Source organism: Rhinatrema bivittatum, chromosome 3 (assembly GCF_901001135.1).
Source record: "Rhinatrema bivittatum chromosome 3, aRhiBiv1.1, whole genome shotgun sequence".
Classification (NCBI taxonomy): domain Eukaryota; kingdom Metazoa; phylum Chordata; class Amphibia; order Gymnophiona; family Rhinatrematidae; genus Rhinatrema; species Rhinatrema bivittatum.
In genome coordinates this window covers 71565545-71591462 of record NC_042617.1, presented here as the reverse complement: position 1 = coordinate 71591462, position 25918 = coordinate 71565545, and the positions used below count along the sequence as shown (strand labels likewise).

The 25918-nt window shown below is 44.0% G+C and overlaps 1 protein-coding gene across 1 annotated transcript in view; it reads right to left on the bottom strand.

The window, feature by feature from the left end:
* The window catches only part of PRKCE (protein kinase C epsilon), a 1012677-nt gene that overhangs the window by 396405 nt on the left and 590354 nt on the right, over positions 1–25918 (bottom strand). Inside the window, 1 exon segment of the mRNA XM_029593349.1 lies at positions 20448–20577. Coding sequence (XP_029449209.1) covers positions 20448–20577 — 130 coding nt within the window.

Below are 25918 nucleotides of genomic sequence, written 5' to 3'. Positions count from 1 at the left end.
ACAGGACATCATAGATGATGGGTCCTTCCTCTTCCTCCTCTCCTACCTTGATCCTGATTTCCCTTCTCTCATCTTTGTCCTCTCCCAATCCTGAGTACTTATGCCCTCCTCACTTCCCAACCCTCTCTGTTGTACCCAAATTTCTGACCCACCTTCCCTGTCCTCTGCCTGTCAGTGCCGGGCAAAATGGTAGACGCTATTCTTGAAAATGACTGGCCAAATGGATAGACATGGCTTAATGGGGAAGAGCCAAAATGGATTTAACAAAGGGATGCCTTACTAATCTGTTAGAGTTCCTTTCATTTCATTAAATGTATTCATTTATAACCTGCTTACGCATATAGATCTAAGTGAAGAAAAGCAAACACACAAAATCATTAAAATGAACAATAAAACATAATTCTACTATGTTTAAGATAATACAATCAATAAGAATCTAAACCATAGCTTAAAACTGTTATAGGTAAATATAAAAACAGTAAATAAAATTCAGAAGAACAGAAGAATTGCCATACTGGGTCAGACCAAGGGTCCATTAAGCCCAGCATCCTGTTTCCAACAATGGTCAGTCCAAGTCACAAGTACCTGGCAAGTACCCAAACATTAAACAGAGCTCAAGCTACTATTCCTTACTGATTAATAGAAGTTTATGGATTTTTCTTCTAAGAAATTATCCAAACCTTTTTTAAACCCAGTTACACTAATTGTCACATCCACGTCCTCTGGCAATGAATTCCAGAGCTTAACTATGCACTGAGTGAAAAAGAATTTTCTTTGATTTGTTTTAAATGAGCTACTTGCTAACTTCATGGAGAACTATAAAAGTAACAAGTTAATTCAAAATAACTGCCTAGCTGAAAGACATGCATGATGGGCTTAAAATTCAATAAAAAGCTTGTCTAAATAAAACAGTCTTTAAAAGACTCTTAAATGTCTTAGGACAACTTTCTAATCACATATCTTGAGTCAATGCATTCCAAAGTTGAGGTGCAGCTAGAAATTGCTTGCTCTTTTGTGATGCACAAATGAGCATATCTAATAGATGGAACTTCCAGAACGTTGCAATCCATAGATTGTAAAAGCCTAGTTGGTTTATAAACCTTCAGAAGTGCGTTAATCCAAGGACAAGAATCCACAGATAACAATTTGTGCACAGTCACTATAATCTTGTATTCAATTCTCTGAAGAACAGGGATATTTTTTGTGAAGCTGTTAAACATGTGGCTAGGAGGAGCCAGATACTAGGATGTATCTGGATTTTCAGAAGACATTTGACAAAGTCTTTTATGATAGATTCCTCAGGAAACTTAAAAGTTGTGAGATAAGAAGCAATGTCCTGTTGTGGATTGATAACTGGCTAAAAGACAGGAAATAGAGGCTGGGACCATATGATCAGTTTTCCAAATGGAGAAAGGTCATTAGTGGAGTACCACAGGGATCTGTATTGGCACCTGTGCCGTTTAATATATTCATCAATGATCTGGAAAAGGGAACAGCAAATGAGGTAATCAAATTTGCAGATGACAGCAAATTATTCAAAGCTGTTAAAACAGCAGTGAGTTGCAAGGAACTGCAGAAGGACCTTGCAAGACTGAAGGACTGGGCATCTAAATGGCAGATTAAATTTAACGTTGACAAGTGCAAAGTGATGCACATAGGGAAAAAAACCTTAACTATAGGTACACAGTGCTGGCTTCCAAATTAAGTGTCACCACCCAGGAAAAGGTGGTCATTGTAAACAATATGTTGAAATCTTCAGCACAGCTACAGAATCAGGCCAATACAGTACAGTGCGCACTGTTAACCCGCGTTTGGACGCGCGTTTTTGATGCGCTAGCTTTACCCCTTATTCAGTAAGGGGTAATAGCGCGTCGAAAAGGCGCGTCCAAACCCCCCCCCCCTGAAACTAATAGTGCCCGCAACATGCAAATGCATGGTTGATGGCCCTATTAGTTATTCCCGTGCGATTCAGTAAGTAAAATGTGCAGCCAAGCCACACATTTTACTTTAAGAAATTAGCGCCTACCCAAAGGTAGGCACCGATATTAAGTCAGAGGTCCCAAAAGTTAAAAATAATTAAAAATTTAAAAAAAAAAATTTAAAATTGGCCCGTGGTTCGCAGGTTGAAAACCGGATGCTCTATTTTGCTGGCATCCGGTTTCCAAACCCGTGGCTGTCACCAGGTTTGAGAATCGACGCCGGAAAAATTAAGCGTCGGCTGTCAAACTCGCTGACAGCCGCCACTCCTGTCAAAAAAGAGGCGCTAGGGACACGCTAGTGTCCCTAGCGCCTCTTTTTACCGAGGCCCTAATTTGAATATTTTTTTTTACTGAATCTCGCGCACAGGAGAGTGGGCGCTCGCCCACTCTCCCGTGACTTTTACTGTATCGGCCTGAATGTTAGGAATGATTCAGAAAAGAATAGAGAATCTCATAACCTTTATTTATCCATGGTGAGCCTGCACCTTGAGTATTGTGTGCAGTTCTGGTTGACCCATTTCCAAAAAGATAAAGTAGAACCTTGAAAAGCACAAAGGGCAACAAAAATGATAAAAAGGATGGAATTTATTTATTTATTTATTTATTTAGATATTTTATATACCATCATTCCTTGTAATGATCACAACGGTTTACATAAGTAACATTCATAACTATTAATCAACAAATCTTGATGTATCATAGTTGTATTCATAAGCAGAAATTAATATATCTCAAATGAACTGGAATGGCTCCCCTAGGAAGAAATACTAAACAGGTTAGGGATCTTCAGCTTGAAGAAGTGGCGACTGAGTGGGGATATGAGAGAGGCTTATAAAATCATGAGTGTCGTGGAACAGATAAATAGGGGACAGTTATTTACCTCGTCAAACAGTACCAAGACAAGGTGACAATCCATAAAACCTAGAGGTAGCAGATTTATAACAAAATCAGAGAAAGTATTTTTTCACTCAATGCACAGTCAAGCTGTGGAATTTGTTGCTGGAGGATGTGATCAATGCATCTAGCAGGTAGGGTTTGCAAGGGATTTGTATAGGTTCCTAGAGGAAAAGTCTATAAACTATTATTAGCCAGGTAGACTTGGGAAAGTCATTGCAATCCCTGGGTGTGAGCAAGAAGGAATGGATCTGCTCTTTCAGATCCACCGAATACTTGTGACCTGGACTGGCCACTGACAAAGACAGGATGCTGGGCTAGATGGATCATTTTATGTTTACAATGTAAAAAGAAAAATGAATAATTTAATATGCAAAATTGTGCAAATGTAACTAATTATGCCACAGAATTGCCCCATAATTCCAAAACCCTTGCAACAGAATTTTCTAACTTTTACGCCTGAGATGCCACATGAAATGCAGAGATTTGCACGTCCTTCTTTTCACAATTACAAATTCTTAGAACAGGCCGGGTTAACAAACAGAATGAGAGCGCTGGCTAAATCAAAGTTTGTAAATATTCAAATAAGCAAGTGATGACAAGTACTCAGGAGTACAGTTAAATAAGACGTTTAAACATTTCACCCAAAAGCTTCCGGATTCTCTTACCTATGCTGTCTATATAGGCCTTTTGGTTGTATAACATTTGATGATGAACACTGGCAGAGGTGTCTCAAAGATCTAAAGCTGATGGGAGTGGGCATGGGGGGGATCCCATCTGAAGATGCAGGGGGACTCGTCCAAATAATGCAGCCTGCGGACAAAGCAGTAGCAACTGTGCAGGCCGAGAAAGCCCCGGCCTGTAATATGATGCGCTGGGCCCGCCCCCTTAAAGGTGCGGGAGCTCGCAGCCTGGAGCAAGGAGAGCTTGAACTGCAGCTCCTCTTTTTTTTTTTTTTTGTGAGACTCTCTCTGTGTTTGGGGCACACTCAAATTGAATCTTGGCACAGATCTTGTAGGCCTGTGCCTAGTGAGTCCCCTAAAAGCTGCAATGTGATCCAGACTCTCTCAGCTGGCAGCCACGGAAATGCGAAGGGTGCTTTGATGGTTCCCAAAATCATCAGATTTGGAAAACCAAATGTATATCAAGTGGAAGGGCTGATGATCTTGTAAAAAAAAAAAAATCTACCCACAGAGCCCATAATTATTGAAGCGTTTCAGACTTTTGAGTCCAGTCTAATTATTAGTACTGACATGCCACAACCAGCAGCTAAGTTAAGCATCTGGGTCTTCAAAACTGTCTACAGTGCTGGCAGAGTCCTGAGATTCTCTGATGTGACTGCAAGTGTACAATTCTCCACCATAGCTCCAGCAAGTAGTCAGCCCTGAGGGATTAATCACGCATGAACTCAGCCCTTAATGCTGGTCTCTCATGGCTATAATCTACGCCTCCTCCTGATGATGCACTGCTGAAGAATGATTCAAGAAGAGCCTGACCTATGAGCAGAACATGTTTAAAACAGGGACAGTGGTCAGAATACACAGGGTGCACAAACTGTAAACATTTAAGAAATAAAATAACTTAAGCAGCTTTAGAGAACAAAAAAAAAATGCAATTTGATCTTGGAGGTGATGATTAACCAACAGAGGAAGGAACACAGGCTATAACAGGCAAGTTGACTGCTTGCTTGGAATAAAACACCAAAACGCAGTAGAGAAAGGATGAAGTAAAAGGAGCATCCTAATAGTTGAGCTTACAGTGCCCTCTTGTGGAATTACATACAAACACTGTGACGCTGTTTGAATCCTGATGTCTACTTCGGGGACAATTTTGAGTAGTCTGCATAGTTGAAAAAGACACAGGTACTTTTATCTTTTGTATATTGTCATTAATTATCAAAAAGAAACTACTTAGGTAGTTTCTCTTTGAAAACTGTCTAGCATAAAATACGCATGTTAAAAGTGCACACGTACCTTGCACCTGCTAACTGTGCGGGAAGTGGAGGGGGAGAAAAATTGTACACATACCTACCACAATCCCATGAACATGAGAACATAAGAATTGCCATGCTGGGTCAGACCAAGGACCATCAAGCCCAGCGTCCTGTCTCCAACTGCAGCCAGTCCAGGTCGCAAGTCTCTGGCAGATTCCATAAATCAGATCTAATTCCTGTTACTCACTCCCAGGCATAGCAATAGCTTTCTTTAGTCTACCTGGCTAATAATGTGTTATGGACTTTTCCTCTAGAAACTTATCTAAACCTCTTTTAAACCCTGCTATGCTAAATTCCTTAACCACATCCTCTGGCAATGAATTCCAGAGCTGAATAGTGCTTTCTATGATCCGTTTTGAATCTGCTGGTTGTTAGTTTCCTGGAGTGCCTCCTTGTTTTAGTATTATTTGAAAGGGTAAATAATCATTCTTTATTTACCCATTCCACCCCACTCACATTTTATAAACTTCTATCATAACCATCTCTTTTCCAAGCTGAAGATCCCTAGACTGCCAAGCCTCATCATAGGAGAGATGTTCCACCTCCTTTATATTTTCTGTCACCCTCCTCTGCACCTTTTCTAGTTTCACTAATTCTTTCTTGAGACGAGATGACCAGAACAGCACACAATACTCAAGGTGCAGTCACACTATGGCACAATACAGAGGTAATATATTTTAAATTTTATTCTCCATTCATTTTTTGGATCATTTCTAACATTCTGTTTGCTTTTTTTTAACTCTCACTGCACACTGAGCTGAGGATTTCAATTTATTGTCCACAAGAACTCTAAGGTCCTTTTCCTGAATAAAGACTCCCAATGCATAACCCAACACTGTGTACATATAATTGTGATTAGTTTTCCCTATGTGCATCACTTTGTACTTTTCCGCATTGAATTTCATCTTCCATTCAGTTGCCTAGTCCTCTAATCTCACAAGGTTCTTCTGCAGTTCCTCCCAATCTGCTACTGTTTTAATGGATTTGAATAATTTGTGTCATCTGCAAATGTAGATGTAGTGTATTTGGATTTTCAGAAGGTGCTTGACAAAGTCCCTCATGAGAGGCTTCTACAAAAACTAAAAAGTCATGGGATAGGAGGCAATGTCCTTTCGTGGATTACAAACTGGTTAAAAGACAGGAACAGAGAGTAGGATTAAATGGTCAATTTTCTCAGTGGAAAAGGGTAAACAGTGGAGTGCCTCAGGGATCTGTACTTGGACCGGTACTTTTCAATATATATATATAAATGATCTGGAAAGGAATACGACGAGTGAGGTTATCAAATTTGCGGATGATACAAAATTATTCAGAGTAGTTAAATCACAAGCAGACTGTGATACATTACAGGAGGACCTTGCAAGACTGAAAGATTGGGCATCCAAATGGCAGATGAAATTTAATGTGGACAAGTGCAAGGTGTTGTATATAGGGAAAAATAACCCTTGCTGTAGTTATCTCCATTAGTGTATCTCCATTAGTGTATCTCCATTAGTGCTCACTAATGGAGATAATGTCTCAGACGTCCAGGTGGGTGCCCACCTCAGCACCAGTGACCATCAAACGGTATGGTTTAATATCACAAAAAGGACACGGAAAAGAAGCACAAAAACCCAAGTTTTGATGTTCAAAAACACAGACTTTGATGAAATGGGGAAGTACCTGGAGGAAGAAATAAAAGGCTGGGAAAACGAGAGAGACGTGGATCAACAGTGGACCAATCTAAAAGGAGCAATCACCAAGGCAACTAATCTATATGTTAGAAAAGTAAAGAAAAGCAAAAGAAAAATGAAACCTATCTGGTTCTCAAAGGAGGTGGCTGACAAAATAAAGGCTAAAAGAACAGCGTTCAAGAAATATAAAAGATCCCAAAAGCAGGAACACAAAGAAGAATATCTGGTAGAACTGAGGGAGACGAAGAAATTAATCAAGATGGCAAAAAGTCAAGCGGAAGAGAGGATTGCCAAAGAGGTAAAGAGTGGTAACAAAACATTTTTCAGATACATCAGTGAAAAGAGAAAAGTTCAAAGTGGTATAGTGAAATTGAAAGGTGGAAAGGATCAATGTGTGGAGAGAGACGAAGAAATGGCAGAAATGTTAAATGAATACTTCAGTTCTGTGTTCACTAAAGAGGACCCTGGAGAAGGACCGACACTAGTTAACAAGAAACTGGAGGGGAATGGAGTAGATGTAACTCCATTTACAGTAGAAAATGTATGAGAAGAGCTGGTGAAACTGAAAGTGGACAAAGCCATGGGGCCTGATGAAGTTCATCCCAGAATACTGAGGGAGCTCAGAGATGTGCTGGCGGGTCCGCTGTGTGACTTATTCAATAGATCCCTAGAAACGGGAGTGGTGCCGAATGATTGGAGGAGAGCGGTGGTGGTCCCGCTTCACAAGAGTGGGAACAGAGAAGAGGCTGGTAACTACAGACCGGTTAGTCTCACTTCGGTGGTGGGAAAAGTAATGGAGTCACTGTTGAAAGAGAGAATAGTGAACTATCTATAGTCGGGAGAATTGCTGGACCAGAGGCAGCATGGATTCACCATTGGAAGATCCTGTCAGACAAATCTGATTGACTTTTTTGACTGGGTAACCAAGGAATTGGATCGAGGAAGAGCACTCGATGTCATCTACTTGGATTTCAGCAAAGCTTTTGACACTGTCCCGCACAGGAGACTGGTGAATAAAATGAGAAGCTTAGGAGTGAGTGCCGAGGTGGTGGCCTGGATTGCAAACTGGTTGACGGACAGAAGACAATGTGTGTTGGTAAATGGAACTCTCTCTGAAGAGAGAGCGGTTTTAAGCGGTGTACCGCAGGGATCAGTGTTGGGACCGGTCCTTTTCAATATCTTTGTGAGCGACATTGCGGAAGGGATAGAAGGTAAGGTATGTCTTTTTGCGGATGACACTAAGATCTGCAACAGAGTGGACACGCCGGAAGGAGTGGAGAGAATGAGACTGGATTTAAGGAAGATGGAAGAGTGGTCGAAGACATGGCAGCTGACATTCAATGCCAAGAAGTGCAAAGTCATGCATATGGGGAGTGGAAATCCGAATGAACTGTATTCGATGGGGGGAGAAAGGCTGATGTGCACGGAGCAGGAGAGAGACCTTGGGATGATGGTGTCTAATGATCTGAAGTCGGCGAAACAATGTGACAAGGCGATAGCTAAAGCCAGAAGAATGCTGGGCTGCATAGAGAGAGGAATATCGAGTAAGAAAAGGGAAGTGATTATCACCTTGTACAGGTCCTTGGTGAGACTTCACCTGGAGTATTGTGTTCAGTTCTGGAGACCGTATCTCCGAAGAGACAGAGACAAGATGGAGGCGGTCCAGAGAAGGGTGACCAAAAAGGTGGAAGGTCTTCATCAAATGACTTATGAGGAGAGATTGAAGAATCTAAATATGTACACCCTGGAGGAAAGGAGGAGCAGAGGTGATATGATACAGACTTTCAGATACTTGAAAGGTTTTAATGATCCAAAGACAACGACAAACCTTTTCCATAGGAAAACAATCAGCAGAACCAGGGGTCACGATTTGAAGCTCCAGGGAGGAAGATTCAGAACCAATGTCAGGAAGTATTTCTTCACGGAGAGGGTGGTGGATGCCTGGAATGCCCTTCCGAAGGAAGTGGTGAAGACCAGAACTGTGAAGGACTTCAAAGGGGCGTGGGATAAACACTGTGGATCCATAAAATCAAGAGGCCGTCAATAAAGAGTGGGTGGCTAGCCAGAATGACGGCTACTGCCTGGAGACAATACCCTTATTCAATAAACATACACATGGTTACTGTGACTCCAACATCACTCTAAGCTACAACAGCAAGAGGAAATGTGGAAAAAAGGATTCGCACTCACAAAGCGGGGAGTAGCTGGCTTGTTACGGCGGTTACTACCCCAAACCAAATAAGCCTGATACTTCACTTTCAATGCATATCCAGCATAGCTCTCTGCTTCAACGGCAGGGGAGAAGAAAAACTGATACTTCACGCATATCCAGCATAGCTCCCTGCTTCAACAGCAGGGGAGAAGAAAAACTGATACTTCACGCATATCCAGCATGGCTCTCTACTTCAACGGCAGGGGAGAAGAAAAACTGATACTTCACGCATATCCAGCATAGCTCTGTGCTTCAACAGCAGGGGAGAAGAAAAAAGGATTCGCACTCACAAAGCGGGGAGTAGCTGGCTTGTTACGGCGGTTACTACCCCAAACCAAATAAGCCTGATACTTCACTTTCAATGCATATCCTGCTTCAACGGCAGGGGAGAAGAAAAACTGATACTTCATGCATATCCAGCATGGCTCTCTGCTTCAACGGCAGGGGAGATGAAAAACTGATACTACAAGCATATCCAGCATAGCTCCCTGCTTCAACGGCAGGGGAGAAGAAAAACAACCAATAAGGGCTGAATGGCACGGTCTGGGTAAAGCAGATGGGCATGGGTGTAGCTTGCTTATTGCGGCGGTTACTTCCCCTACTTCCCCTACTACCCATAACTAATCAAGCTTGATATTTCACTTGGTTGCAGCTCCATCACTGCTCTCTACATTAATGGTGGGGGTGGAAGGGAAATAGAACCAAAGAGCTAAGAGAAACAGATAAGTATGAGAAAAAAATGTGAAGCTTGCTGGGCAGACTGGATGGGCCGTTTGGTCTTCTTCTGCCGTCATTTCTATGTTTCTATGTTTCTATGTTTCTATATAAGTTACACGATGTTAGGTTCCATATTAGGAACTACCACCCAGGAAAAAGATCTAGGCATCATAGTGGATAATACTTTAAAATCGTCGGCTCAGTGTGCTGCAGCAGTCAAAAAAGCAAATAGAATGTTAGGAATTATTAGGAAGGGAATGGTTAATAGAACGGAAAATGTCATAATGCCTCTGTATCGCTCCATGGTGAGACCGCACCTTGAATACTGTGTACAATTCTGGTCGCCACATCTCAAAAAAGATATAGTTGCGATGGAGAAGGTACAGAGAAGGGCAACCAAAATGATAAAGGGGATGGAACAGCTCCCCTATGAGGAAAGGCTGAAGAGGTTAGGGCTGTTCAGCTTGGAGAAGAGACGGCTGAGGGGGGATATGATAGAGGTCTTTAAGATCATGAGAGGTCTTGAATGAGTAGATGTGACTCGGTTATTTACACTTTTGAATAATAGAAGGTCTAGGGGGCATTCCATGAAGTTAGCAAGTAACACATTTAAGACTAATCGGAGAAAATTCTTTTTCACTCAACGCACAATAAAGCTCTGGAATTTGTTGCCAGAGGATGTGGTTAGTGCAGTTAGTGTAGCTGGGTTCAAAAAAGGTTTGGATAAGTTCTTGGAGGAGAAGTCCATTAATGGCTATTAATCAAGTTTACTTAGGGAATAGCCACTGCTATTAATTGCATCAGTAGCATGGGATCTACTTAGTGTTTGGGTAATTGCCAGGTTCTTGTGGCCTGGTTTTGGCCTCTGTTGGAAACAGGATGCTGGGCTTGATGGACCCTTGGTCTGACCCAGCATGGCAATTTCTTATGTTCTTATGTTCTAATGTATCACCTCACTCGTTCCCTTTTCCAGATCATTTATGAATATTTTAAACAGCACAGATCCTGGTACTAATCCCTGTGGCACTCCACTAATGACCTTTCTCCATTTAGAAAACTGTCCATTTAGTCCTACTCTTTGTTTCTGCCTGTTAACCAGTTACCAATCCACAATAGGACACTGCCTCCTACCCCCATGATTTTGTAATTTGCTGAGAAGTCTTTCATGGGGTGGGGGGGGGCTTTGTCAAATACCTTCTGAAAATCCAACTACACTATATCCACCGGTTCACCTTTATCTACATATTTATTTACACTTTCAAAAAATTCTTAAAGATTTGTAAGACAAGATTTCCCCTTGCTAACACCATATTGACTCTTCACTATTAAGCTATGTCTAGCCAGTGATTTGGTTTTCAAGAATGACTTCTACCATTCTGCCCGGCACCGACACCAGGTTTACCAGTCTGTAGTTTCCTGGATCATCCCTGGAGTCCTTTTAAAAAATCGGCATCACATTGGTCACCTTCCAATATTCAGGAATCATGGCCATTTTAAATGATAGCTTACGGATTACTAGTAACAGGTTAGCGATTTCATGTTGTAGTTCTTTTAAAACTAAGGGATGGATGCCATCCAGTTACTCGTTAGTTTGTCAATCTGAAGTATTACATTCTCCATTATCACAGATCTTTGCTTTAGTTGCTCAGAATCCCTAACATTTTTTAAAGAATGCTTCAGGTATAGGTAGTGTTCCCAATATCCACCACAAAAAACAAGGCACCCCTTTTGCCACTCAGTCATCTAGTGGCCCAACCGACTCCCTCACATGCTTTTTGCTTCAAATGACTTGAATAAGTTTTTATTATTCGTTTGTGCCTCACTGGCCAGCTTTTTCTCAAAGTCTCTCTTGGCCTGTCTAACTCCTCAATTATATCTAACTTGCCAGTGCTTACGTTTTTGGCTATTTTCTTCAATTGGGTATGCTTTCTGTTTTTTAAATGATGTCCTTTTTAGCTTTAACTGCCTCATTACCTCCCCATTAAACTACCCTGGCAGCCGTATGATCTTCCTTTGACCTTTTTAATACAATGAATATCTTTTATCTAGGCTTCCAAAATGGTATTTGTAAACAATGCCCCTACCTCATGGACTCTTTTAATCCTTGCAACCACTGCTTTTAGCTTTTTTTCTCTCTCTTCAAAATTATTTGCCATTGTAGTAGTTTTACTTAATGTCCTCCCTCCAGTGATTATGTCAAATTTGATTGCATTATGATCGCTTTTGCTTAGGTGCCCACCACAGGAACCCCTTGTACCAGGTCATGAGTTCCACTGAGGACGAGTTCTAAAGTAGTTGCCCCTCTCATAGGATCTAGGACCAGCTGCTCCATGTCGCACTTATGGCATCTAGAAACTTAACCTCTCTAGCATGTTCCGATGAGACACTGACCCAACCAATTCGGGGTGAATTGAACTCTCCCATTATTGTGCTGCTTTTTAAATTTCAACTAGCATTTCTCAGTCTGTTTCTTCACTTTGGCTAGGTGGCTGGTAGGATACATCCACTGCTAAACTCTTACCCATCACACACGGAATTTCTAGTCCAAAGGATTCCACACTGCTCTATCACGTCAATTTAATTTAGATCCTGGTATCACAATGTTCCATTAGTTATCCTCCTTCATTCGCATCTCTGAAATGCCTATAATGTCTATACCTTTGTATAGTGCCATATATTCTAACTCATCAATCTTACTGATCAGACTTCTGGAATTCACATACAGACATTTTAAAAATTTGTTTTTTAGTTGTACTTTCATTTCTTTTTATATTCACACCAAGCTTGTTAGCAATTGATACAGGTACTCTTTATCTACACCCATTTGGTCTATTTCAGCTTTAAATACAACCACTCTACTGGGGTATTCTAACTTCCCTGTTTGTCAACTATCTTTGGAAGATACATCCCTCCAAACTGTGCGCTTATGAGCAACTGTCAGCTTTCCCCCAGTGGTCTAATACAAAATCTGCCCTATTTCCTTCTTAAATGTTAGCATCAGCAGTCTTGATCCACTCAGGGTAAGTGAAGCCTATTTCATCAAAGTAGGCTCTCTCCCTTTCCCAGAAGGTTCCCCGGTTCCTAATAAATCTAAAACCCTCTTCTCTGCACCATTGTGTCATCAACACATTGAGATACTGGAGTTCAGTATTATGTTTATGTGAACCCAATGATAGAATGATAGCCTTACCTGAGTCCAGGCCAAGGTCGGAAGCCGGCGAGGAGGGTAAGGATGCCAATCCAGCCTGGGTAGTAGGCAGGCAGCAAGCAAGAGAAATCCAAAGTCCAGTCTGGGTCGAAGGCAGGCAGCAGGCAAGAGGAATCCAAGGCAATCCGGGTCGTAAGCAAAGGCAAATCCAGCAGAGAGACAGCACCAGCACAAGCAAGCCTGTAACCAAGGCAAAGTTTGTGTTTGGAGGTCAGATTTAAATAGCCCATTTCCCGCGCTAGCACGGGGTCGTCGGGAGGCGTGCTAACGTGCTGAGGGGGGCGGAGCCAAGGTGCCGCGTGGGTCAGCCAGTGAGCATGACCGTGATGTCGCTGCTGCTTTGTGCTGCTCCGGTGTTTTGTAGGGTAGGTCCGATTCGCGATGGTAACAGTACCTCCCTCGCAAGGTCCTCTCCCCCGTCTTAAATGAAAGTCATGGATTAGCTGAGGGGGCTGAATATTGCTGGCTGGTTCCCAGGAGTTCTCTTCTGGCCCATAGTTTTTCCATGCAATTAAATATTGAAGTGTCCGTCCCTTGTGTCTAGCATCCAGAATCTCCTGAACCTCATATTGTGTGTCCTCCTCCACTATCATGGGTGACAGCTGCTTAGATTTCCTAGACGACTAAAACAAGACTGCTGGTTTGAGGAGAGATATGTGGAACACATCATGAATTATCAGGGTCAGAGGTAATTGCAACTTATAGGTGACCTCCCCAATCTGTCTTTCCACTGGGAATGGTCCCACGAAACGAGGGGCGAATTTAAGGGAAGGCAAGCGTATTCTGAAATTACAAGTGCTCAACCAGACCAATTCTCCTGGGTACAATAGAGGGGCCGGTCTTCATTTTTTATCAGCTTGCCTTTTGGCTTTGACTGCTGTTTGTTGCTGTTGTGTCCGTCGGTTCCCGATGCCCTCTCTCCACCCTCCTCACCTCTTTGGCACCTCCCTCTTCGCCGCGGGAAGAATGGCTGCTGCGGCATCTTCCTACTGAGGTCCTCCGGCGTCCCTGGACCAGCTCCATGCTGCTAACAGCCATGTTTCCTGGATGCCTAGGGGCGCGCATGCGGCACAGCCCTGACTGTAGTACCGGTGATGGCGCGAACCTCGGGGGCGTCCCCCAAAGATGACGTCACCCGCGATGGATATTTAAGGTCTTAGAATTTGCTAACACATCGAGTTAGCAAGGAATGACTATGGACTCACTTCGACTTTCCAAGCTACTCTGCCTCCTCGGATTAACCAGGGGTACCCGCTCCTCGGTGGCCTCACCCTCTCTCTCTCTTACTTTGTAGATTGCAGTCTGGAACCGGTGCTCGCTCCTCAAGGGCCCTTGTTCCCAGACTTCTTTGAATTCACTTCTGCCAGGAAGTAAACACTGCCTACTACATCTGTGAGTTACCATCGCTCTCTCAGAGCTTTCCCTGGAACCAGGTACTCACTCCTTGAGAGCCTATACATTCCAGCTCCTGGGCTTCTATGAGACATTGTGTGAGTCTTACCATCAGGTTTGGTACATGAACACTGCTTACCCTGCCTACTCACTAATTTTCAGTTTCTCTTCAGCTCAGCCTCCAGGGATCGCTGTTCCAGCTTCTGAGGGACTACAGCCCAGCTGGGCATTCCAGCTCACTACTGCCACCTCTGGTGGTTCAGTATATTGTCTAATAAAAGAACTAGTGTGTGTCTGTCTACATACTCTGAGCCTGACCGGTGGTCCCTCTCGGGGTCTTCCCCGGGGGCATGGTCATCTGCCACTGGTCCAAGGATCCACCCACAACTCTCCTAAATATTACAGATTGCTAACTCCCAAGCAGACTGTTAACTCCGAACTGAACAGTTGCAATAGGATTTTCGTGTCTTCCCATAGCTTTGTTAAGCTTTGGATAGCAAGATCTATCGCAGGGCAAGATGATGAAGTGGCAAAAGGCAACGGTATCCACAGATGCCGTCCAAAGACCAGATAGAAGGGGGACATGCCCATAGTCTGAGTGATGTGGTGGTTGAGAGATATTTCTGCCCAAAGAAGTAGCGAGGGCTAGTTATCTTGTTGTTGGTTGATGTAACAGTGCAGGAAAGTCTTATGACTGGTTAGTGCGTTCCGCCAGTCCATTGGTCTGAGGGTGGCAAGCGGAAGAAAAGTCAAGTTGTATTTCGAATTTGCTAAAAAGATTTCTTCCTTGAATTGGATTCCCCTATCCATACAATATGCTGGGGAAGTCCGTGAATCCAAAAGATGTGTTGGAAAAATAGATGAGCTAATTCAGGTGCTGAGGGTAAGTCAGGAAGCGGAATGAAATGGGCCATTTTAGAAAATCGGTCGACCACGACCCAGACGGTGTAGGTCTGTAATATAATCGGTCTGTAATAAAATCGGTCGACCACGACCCAGGGGTAGGTCTGTAATAAAATCAGTTTCAATGTGAGTCCATGGCTTGTCAGGTATGGGCAAGGGTTGTAACAAACCCCAGGGTCGAGTTTGGAGACTTTTGTGTGTGGCACACATAGGGCCAAGAGTCTGAAAATCTTTTGGAGTCTTCTTTCCATTGAGGTACCAATAGTGATGACTGATGAGTTCTCTGGTACGTTGAAGTCCTGGGTGGCCTGCCACACAGGAATCATGAGCCCAACATAGAACTCTCCCCCTTAGGTGTTTGGGAATGACAGTCTTGCCAATGGGAACCGTAAAGGTCGTGGCGATCATAATCTGGGTTGGATCGATAATATGATGAGGTGGATCTGGGGTGTCATCGGAGAGAAAGCTTCTTGATAGGGCATCCGCTTGTTGATTCTTTTCCGCTGGTCAAAAGTGTAGTTTAAAGTTAAATCGGGCGAGAGATAAGCTAAGTTCTTGTGATCTGTATAAATGGTGATCGTATATGTTACAACACCTGGCCGCAGCAGACCCCGGCCAGGCCCCCCACCTCTTCAGTCCACCCAGCACGGTGGCTCTCCCCCTGCGGGAGGTTAAGAATGCTCAGCCACGCGGCCAGAGCAGCATCCTCTCAAGCAGCATCGGGGCCTCCCCTGACGCGTGTGTGCGGGAGGCCCCACCTCTTAAAGGGGCCGCGGAGGGAGAATCTGCCCGGCCCCGGAAGATGACGCCCATAGGAGGGGTATTTAAACCCCATAGCTGCTCACCTACTTTGCCTTCGCAACAGGTCTTCTTTGTTGCTGCCTTGCCTCGGTGTTCCTGCCTTGCCTCAATGTTCCTGCCTTCGTTCCAGTACCCAGACCTCGGCTTGATCTCCAGGTTTGACCTCGGCTCGTCTTCTCATCTCTGCTTGTCTGCTGCCCATCCTGACCTTTGGCCTGTGTCTTCATTCCACTTCTTCGCTGCCTGCCCCGGATCTTCTGCCTGGACTTTATTCCACTTCGTTGTGGAGTTTCAGTTCCTGTCTTGCTGGGTAAACGCTCTGAGTACCCGCTCCTCAGGGGCTCTCCTGAGTTCATAGGCTATCTGCTTCTCGGAGGGCCGTCCTGCCTGATCCCTTGGAACCATTCTGTGTGAGTTCTTCTCTTCACCAGCGCCACCTCCCGGAGATGAGTTCCATTGGGGGCAGTCCCTCGGTGGTCATCACTGCTCGCTCCGGCTCAAGGGTCCATAACCGTAACAGTACATTTCGCCCCCTCTAATAAATGTTTCCACTTCTCGAGAGCTAATTTAATAGCCAAAAGCTCCCATTCACCAATGGCATAATTCTTCTGTGTCGAAGAAAATTTTCTAGAGAAATGTGCACAAGTAGCAAGGTTCCTTTCCTCCAGTCACTGTAGAAGAATAGTGCCAACCCCAAGGGTGGATGCATCTACCTCTAAAATAAAGGGTCTTGTTGAGTCTGGCCATCATAGATAGGGATCTTCCTCTTTTAGCTGTTGAAAGGCTTGGACGTCCTCTGGGCCCCAGTTATGAACATTGGCCCCTTTTTTGGTCATGGCAGTGAGGGGTGCTACTAAGGTTGAATAGCCGGAAATAAATTGTTGATAATAATTTGAAAATCCTAAGAATCGCTGTAAGGCCTTGAGACCTATTGGTAGAGGTTAGTCCAGGATTGCTTTGATCTTCTCTGGATCCATTTGTAATTCTGTCTGAGAAATAATGTAGCCCAGAAAGGGAAGTTCTTGCTTATGAAACATACATTTTTCTAACTTGGCAAATAACTTTTTCTCTCGGAGTCGTTGAAGGACTTGTCGTACATGTAGAAGTTTTTGGTCCATGGATTTAGAAAAGAGGAGAATGTCATCTAAATAGACGATAACGTATGAATAGAGAAGGTCCCGAAAAATATCATTAACCATTGCCTGAAAAACTGCAGGCGCATTACATAAGCCAAAAGGCATTACTAGATATTCGTAATATCCATCACGAGCATTAAAGGCCGTTTTCCACTCGTCTCCTTCTCGAATCCGCACGAGGTTATAGGCACCTCACAGGTCTAACTTTGTAAAAATCTGTGCTCCTTTGAGTCTGTCAAACAACTTGGTAATGAGTGGAATGGGATAACGATTTTTCCGAGTGATGGCATTCAGACCATGATAATCAATGCAGGGGCATAGAGAGCCATCTTTTTTTTGACAAAAAAGAACCCAGCCCCTGCTGGAGAAGAAGAGGGTCTAAAACCCTGATCCAGGTTCTCTTGAATATATTAGTTCATGGCTGGTGCTTCTGGCTCTGACAGCGCATATATTCTGCCTCGAGGGGGAATTTTTCCCGGAAGCAATTCAATGTTGCAATCATAGATGCGATGTGGTAGGAGTGTCTCTGCTTGTTGCTTGCTGAATACATCTGCAAAATCAGTATATTGAATCGGCAGTCTGGTCAGAGTGGGTTCCGTCACAGGGATTTTACGAAGAAGGGATTTTATGGAAAGTAAACAGCTGCAGTGACACTTGGAACTCCACTTTGCCAGCTGCAGGGTATCCCAGTCTATTTGGGGTTGATGTAACCTTAACTATGGTAAACCTAACATGATTTGGTTTACTGATGATAGAAAAACATAAAAGCAGATAGCTTCTTGATACAGGATTCCCATAGTCATGGTGATCGGTCCAGTGATACTCGAGATCCTGTCTAGAAGAGGTTGCTTGGAAACGGAGGAAATGGTAAGGGGAATTTTGAGTGGTTCTGCAGGAATCTGGTAATAATGGATTAATCGTTCCTCGATGAAATTCCTGGCTGCCCCAGTATCCAAAACGACCTGCAGGTGAATGGGGACTTTGCAGGTGGAGAGAGTCATGGGAACCAGTATCTGTGAAGAGGAAATTGCACGACCTAGGGAGGCCTTTCCCACCAATCCTAGGTACGAGAGTTTTCCAGCTTTTGAGGACAGTACTTAGCATAATGACCGGTGCCTGTGCAGTAGAGGCATAAATTTTGCTGTCGTCTTTGTCACACCTCTGGAGAAATCCTGAACTGATCGATCTGCATGGGTTCTTGTACGGAGGTAGATAACTCTTGTGTTCTGGAAGGAATGAGGGGATGCTGAAATGATGGTGCCAATAGGGGCGGATGGCAAGCAGCTATCCTTTCTCGTGAACGTTCTTGAAATCGAAGGTCTAGGTGAATGGCTAGGCGGATAATATCCTCAAGGGAGTCTGGTGGATCTCTAGTAGCCAATTCATCATTTATAGGGTCTGAAAGTCCTTGACAGAAAATGGCAATAAGGCTCTCCTCTCCCCAATGTAATTCAGCAGCCAGGATGCGGCGCTGCACTGTGTATTCACTCACGGAGTGGAGTCCCTGGCAGATTTGCAGCAAGTCAGAGGTCGACCGTCCTGGTTCGTCGAACACCAAACAAAAATCCTTGAGAAAGAGGTCCAAATTATTCAGTAGTGATTTATCTTGCTCCCATAACGGGGAAGCCATGTCAATGCCGGCCCTTGTAAGAGAGAGAGGATGAAGGTAACTTTGGTTTTATCAGAGGGAAAAAGAGGGGCTTGTAATGAGAAGCACATTTGGATTGATTTATGATCCCATGCAGAGCTTTGGATCTCCATTGAAGTGGGGAGGAGGAGGTAACTGCAGCACAGAAATGGATGGGTGTGGGAGTGGGAGGTACCAGAGGGGCAGCTATCACCAATGCATCCATCTGAGCTACTAAGCAGCACTTCCTGTTGCAGTTGAACCCGTGTAGCTAGTCCTGAAATGGCCGGCAAGTTTTTCAAATCTACTGGGTCCATGGCCTCAATCTGTTATGTTTATGTGAACCCAATGATAGAACGACAGCTTTACCTAAGCCTAAGCTAAGATCGGATGCCAATCCAGCCCGGGTTGTAGGTAGGCAGCAAGCAAGAGATATCCAAAGTCCAGTCTGGGTCAAAGGCAGGCAGCAGGCAAGAGGAATCCCAGGCAATCCGGGCAAGAGAAATCCAATGGTGCCGCGCGGGTCAGCCAGCATCGTGCAATCGTGATGTTGCTGCTGCTGCTTCATGCTGCTCCGGTGTTTTGCAGGGTAAGCCTGATTCACAGTGGTAATATTCAGTCCTGCTCGTGGAGCAGGGAGCGTTTCTAAGAATGCAACCCTGGAGATTCTGGATTTAATTTCCTACCTAAAAGCACACATTTAGTCTCCAGAACCACTTTACCGTACATTGGCTCAGGTACAAACTTACCCCTAGATTCATCATTCTGCTTTATTTATAGCAAAATGAGGTGTGAAAAAAAAGGGGCGGAGGGGCTATAGTGGGCAGCTGGCCACATCGCAGTGGTGCAGTTTTGTTTCATTGTTTCTCCTTACAACTTTGTCACACTGTTTGGCAATTCTGAAGTCATCGGACTCTAATCACATGAGCTGAAATCATCTCCCATCATGGACTACTCCCCTGAGTTTCTACACTCTATCTGCATGACTGTACTTTAAAAAAAAAAATGAAACTTAGCTATCACAATTTTGACCACACTTCAGTCATTCTCTCATTTTCCACTCCATCTGATTTACCATTTGAAAGATCTTAATGTATGTTCTAAAAAGTTACGACTTTTCTCTATGGCCCCCCTCCCCCGATTCTACTCATAGAACCTCTCAGGACTGATTTGTGTGGGCCTCCGTTGGTAACACCCTTCTCTCCTCAGAGAGGACTCCATTTACAATTACCTTCTCTTGCTTATCATGAAAACACTTTCAGATCTACTACTAGGCTGCCCGACTCAATTATGTGTCACCTATACGGAGCAAGGTAAAAAGTCTTCCTGAAATGTAAGTAGACCACATCCAGTAATAATTACCTCCCTTAGTGAATCTATGCTTTCTCAGATATTGTAGTTTGTGGGATTCAAGATATTTCACAACCTTTTTGTTTAGTAGAGGGCAGGTGCATTTGCTGTGCTTGCAGTATCCTTCCTGATCCTACTTTTTGTGAAGAGGGCCTACATTGTCTCCATCTCCACTCTTCTAGAACCTCTATTGTCTCCAGCCAGTTACTGAACACTGTTGTCAATGATTCATTTTGTAATGGCCTCATTTGGGTTTCCCAACTGTTTAAATGGCAGTAAATATACTTCTCCACTCTACTATAGCATGCAAGAAAAATTTACCTAAAAAAGTGAAGAGGAATGAAAATTAATCATCAAAGTTACCATCTACCAATATAAGTGCCTGGCTAACTACCTGGTTTTTTTTTCTCTACCCTCTTATTGATATATCATATGGGAAATTATTAAAATAATAATCTAATAAACTTAAAAGTTTATGGGAAAGGAGGGTAACTAGTTCTCAACAGTTATTTGCTAAGAAAATGAACAAAAAAAAAGATATCATGTTAATATTCTTCCTTACCTTTGCATTGTAAACCTTGTCTCATGAGACCCCAAAGCAATGAACCACAGTGGTCACAGAATGTGGGCACTTTGTAATTGTGATTGCCAAACTTGTGCGGCATATTGACACTGAAGCGCTGGGAGCCGACCTGCCATTAAAGCAAAGAACAAGTTACAGTCATCAGTATTTTAAATTGTTTAAATATACATCTCCACTTACTATGCAACCTTATCTGCACTCATGTGAATGTCCCATGTAGTCAATATTCATCCTGAGGGAAGAGTGGAAATCTTACCTTTCTGTTATTACAGCTGAATTTCTTTCAGCATCTTCTACTGCTTGCCAGTAGCCATGTTGGCTAGAATTCCATAAATCACATCCCATAAGCCATAAGAATCCAGTGTCATGTTAGAGCAAGAGCTTCACACAGACGTGTGTTGAAAAGCACTATCATCACAGTCAAGTGCCAGAAAAATATATGTACTTCAGTATTTTTTTTTACACAGCAGCACAGTCTGAGGCATGCTGATATTCATCCCTCCTATTCGTACCCTGAGTGAAGGGCTATTAAAATACAGCCTGCTGTGTCCTGACTGACATTCCACTGGGCCCAGCTGCTGAGAGGCTGAGATGAAGGGCACATTTTGAGCTTCAGGATTTTGCTGGAATCAGAAAAGCCAGTTAGAAACTTATCTCTTTGATACATTGCTTGGGTTGCTCAGGATTGCTTTTGCACTCTCAAGTGAATGATTTGCGCTTTGTCAATTCTCAATGCTGTCCATGCCTAAAGGTAAATAGAAATGAGATCCTTATTCAGACACAGTCCGGCTAGCAAAGTTAGCTGGATAAACTTATCCAGCTAACTTTGGAGGTTTATTCAATAATGCAACCGCACTATTGAATATAGCCAGCTATCTTAAAATTATAACCACCTAATTATAACCACCTAACTTTAGGACAGCAGTTTGGCTGAACCAGATTTAACCAGTTAAGCCATCTGGCTAACTCTGAATATTAGAGTTAGCCGTTTAACTTACCCAAATATCTCAGCTTCTCCCAGTTATGCCCCTGGAATGGCCCTAATTTATGGGGCTAAATTCTAGCCACCTGACTTATTTGGCGGCTAGAATTTAGCAGGATATGTGCCCAAATATTCACTTCTGAGTTAGTGTTGGAAAGGTGGACCCTTGAGCCAAGACGAGGTTGACACTACCAGCAAGAGTGGGCCCCTGTTGGTCCTCATCATCAGGAGGCGGGACGGGTGAAGAAGAAGACCTAACTGGACCTTCACCTATCCCAGCCCTCGTTCCCCGCAGGTTGAGCTCTTGGGTACCGGGGCTGGCAGGACTTAGGCGCGGGTCTCTCAAGGCTTGAAACCGGAGGAAGAAGCTGAAGTGGTGTCGGACGAGCAGGAGTCGAGGCAGGCAGCAGACAAGCGGAACCAAGAACGGGCCAGAGGTCAGGACAGGCAGCGAACAGGCGGAGTCAGAGAATCAGGCAGGAGGTCAGGGCAGGCGGAGATCAAGCAGAGTCAGGATACCGAGGAGGAGTCAGGCAGGCAGAGGTCAAGCAGAGTCAGGCAGGCAGGATCAGAACCAGAAGATCAATCCGAAGGGACAAGGAGCAAGGCGGGGGCCGGAGACAAGGAGCAGGAACACTGGAACCAGAAATCAGGAGCAGGAAGCAAGGCAGAAACGCTGGGAACAAGGCAGGTATCAGGAATGCAGACTACTCGCACTCACGAAGGAGCAGGACCCGTTGCAGAGGCGAAGTGCTGGTGGCAGAGCAGGGTATATATACCCACCCTGCCTGACATCATCTCTGCGGGCCACGGGGGACTTTCCTGCCGCTGACCCTTTAAATTTGTAGCGGAGGCGCACACACATGCCTAGGGAGCTGGGTGCGGAGCTCGGCGTCAGCGACGTGTGGAGGAATCGTGTGAGCAGGCCGCAGCTGTGGCGGTCGGCGTCAGCAGCAGAGAGCAGCAATGGGGGGAGGCAGAAACGGGGCGCCTGCCTGGCCAGGTAAGGCGGCCCGATCGTGGTCTTGCGCAGCCGGGGATCTTAACAGTTAGTCGGCTAAATATTTTTAATTATGGACCTCAAAAAGAATTAGGAATTAACATTTTGGTGCAGCTTTCCTTTAACATTTGATTTCTGGCCTTCAAGTCAGGTTACCACTTCAGCCCTCCCTTGCCCTCTTTCTGGAGACCATCAAAATATAATGAATCTAATTTATCAAGGATTTTCTCATAGGTACAAGATGGGAAACGTCCTTTAACAAATCTCACTGAATACAGCAGGGAAATATAGACTGTCCTTTCTATCACAGCCCATCACCACATAGTTTTGCTGCATTGCACTACTGACAGGACTGTTTTTGTTCGTTAAACGCCACGGGGTGCTCAGCAATGTTCCCTCTAATTTTTGGTGGGCTGTGTGCACAAAAACGTTCTTGATTGCAACATTTTAGAAGCAGTATACAAATCCGTGCACAGTGTTGTTTGAACCACCATTCTATTTTCCTTTTCCTGTGCGCACTGTGTGTGGGCATGCGTATATGCACAGCTTACAGGGAGCACTGGTACTCAGGGTAATGCATTAATCATACCTCAGAGTAACGCGTATTCATGTGCCAAGGATGGATGAGCTGCTCTAGACTTAATTAGCCACTCTTCCACAAAGGTCCTAATTCTTTTTTCTGCAGAGGTTTCTCTCTTAGCCGGTCAAAAATGTCACAGTTTATTTCCACAGTATTCCTCCTAAGAGCCTGTCAAGATTAAGCTACCTTCCTTGCTCTCTCATAAAACCTACCCTTCAAAAATGTTCAAATATATGGTTCCCTCTTCCTCATGTGCCTCCAGATGGGCCCCCAGATGAGGGATTTTAGTTCACCCTAGATGAAGACTTCTCCAGTTTATAATTCATTTTGGTCTGGAATTCTTCAATCTGGAATGCTTTCTTTGGGGGAGGAGGAAGGAGGGAGCTAATGCTAGGCCTAAACACTGTCAGTGCCTGTGCCGTGCTGGCCCCCATCCCCACTGATCGCGGAGCCCTTCTCTTTTGCCATATACCCCACCCCTGCCCCTAACCTCAGGGTTTATGCTCCAGTAATGGTATCAAACTACAGTGAGCAGGGAGACTAAGTCAGCTTGCTCTCACGTGCTCCTGACCCCAGCATGAAAGTCCAGAAGTAAGGGAGTGTAAGCCGATTTAGTACCTAAGCTCACTGCGGTCTTACGAAAGTATCGCTGGAGCGGAATCATTGAGGTCCAGAGATTGGGGGGAGAGAGAAGGAAAGGTTCAGAGCTCTGGGGCAGAACTGGTGTCCTGCGGGGAGGAAGGGATACAGAAAATTTGTCTCCCAGGCATAGGCCTAGTTGAGGCCTGAGCCTGGCAGGCTCCCTTTGGGAAGAATCCTAGTTGAGATCCGGTGTCATACGGCATCATTCAGAACTAGTTGAGGATTTTTTCCCCTATTTTATATCAACTCCCAACTTACCCGCCCAGTTACTGTGGTGACAGTTTACATCCGGAGAGCAGGCTCCAGAGCTCCTTCCAGAGCCATGCAATCATGAGCCCTAAATATGGCCAAAAAAATCTGAAAAATAAATTTCTCCTTTTTGAAAACCCTTGTATCATTGGCGTCATTCCAATTCAAATGCCTTAAATGTAAATATAAACATTTATAATGAGGCTGTGATAACTCTCCGCGTTTATTCCACTTTATTTCTAAGAATTTTCACTGCTCAGGGGTCATATATAAACATTGGTCTCCAGGGTTAGTAAATATTTTTTGATTTTTCATTTGCTTATAAAAGATAAAAGGAACAAATTACTTCCCATAAATCGACTCATGATTCATGGCCCGACGTGGTACCTACTGCTTCAGGAGCTTCCTTCTGCAGCGCCAACTTTTCTTTTCAAATTTTGTTGTTGTTGACCTTTGAGCAGTGGAAAACATTATAAATAACAAAGTACATGTGGGATGTATTTATTTATTTATTTAACAGCTTTTCTATACCGATATTAGTGGACACATCATATCGGTTTACATCAAACAATAGATGGAAAGTACAATGAACAGGGAAGGGGGATGGGGAGAACAACATAGAGCATCATGGTGCAACAGCGTTGCAGCGTTGCAGGGATCCCAGCATTGCAGGGATGTTGCAGCGTTGCAGGGATGATATGACAGTCCTTTACAAATGTTTATATTTGTGTTTAAGGCATTCGAATAGGAATGATGCCAATGACACAAGGGTTCTCAAAAAGAAAATCTAGTTTTCAGGTGTTTTTTGACATTGATGTAATTCATTCATCTGTATTATATTGGACTATTTTTGTGTGATTGCCCTAAATATGACCACAAGGAGCTATCGTTGTACAATGTCTATGATTCCTTCTGCTCCCATCAACCAGGGGCTTCGAATGCAGCTTCTGCTGCATCCCCAGTCCCAGCCAATTCGGGGTGCAAAGAAACCTGAGCCGGGAATCAAACTCAGGCACTCTGGACTGGCTCTTCTTGCACCATTCTATATGGTTGCTGAGAATCCATAAAACTTTACAACATTATGGGGATAAAGGTCAGACCTATCTCTCAAGGTTATCAAATCTGGTGAACAACTTAGTAGATTTAACACAGTAGGTTGATGATTTTGAGGTAGATGATCAACATTTGAGCTTTTATCCCAGAAAGGATATCACATCTCATACTTCTGTGCGAGTCAGGGTAACTCCAGGTCAAAACCATATTTTCCACCAAAGCAGCAAGGATTTGCTTGGCTGAGCCAGCGGTGACCCAGGAAGAAGAAGATGAGGACCGCGCCAGGATACAGCTGACTTGCTCAGTCCTACCACATAGTCAAAACACGTGTGGGTGTGCAGCAGAGTCCTATTATCTCCATTGAGGTCCTTGGGAAATGGGATTCTTTACAGTCCATGATACGTTTCAGTGGGTCAACCCAAAAATTATACAAAGATGCTACATTACAACATAGTTCCCTCTCTTCAGGCCTGAAGAAGGAATCAGCATGGGCTTGAAAGATCAGAAGCTGCAACACAGTCATGTAATCTTTATACCGAGTGAATAAAAGGTATCACAAAACTGCAGTGAGCATAAATGTGCTTATTATGAGGACCCCTACAGAAAACCGGCTGTGAACGTTTCATTCCAAGGCATGTCTTCATTCTGGCCAGCAGCTCAGTAAACAGCATGGAAAGCTGGGATAAATAATGCAGTCATCACACAACATTCATGGGAAATTTCACTCGCTGTTAATATGTCCACTAATGCCGAGACTATCTGCAGAACCTCTACCCTTTGCCTGACAGCTACTCCCCAAGAATATGAGGGACTCCATACATGCTGGGTGTCAGCGGGGCTAGCAAGGCCAGTCATGCACAACAAGTAACGCAATAATAAATAGCCACTAGCAGACTGCAAGCAAAAGCTTTTGTTGAACTTATGAAAGAAGAGGCAATTAGCTG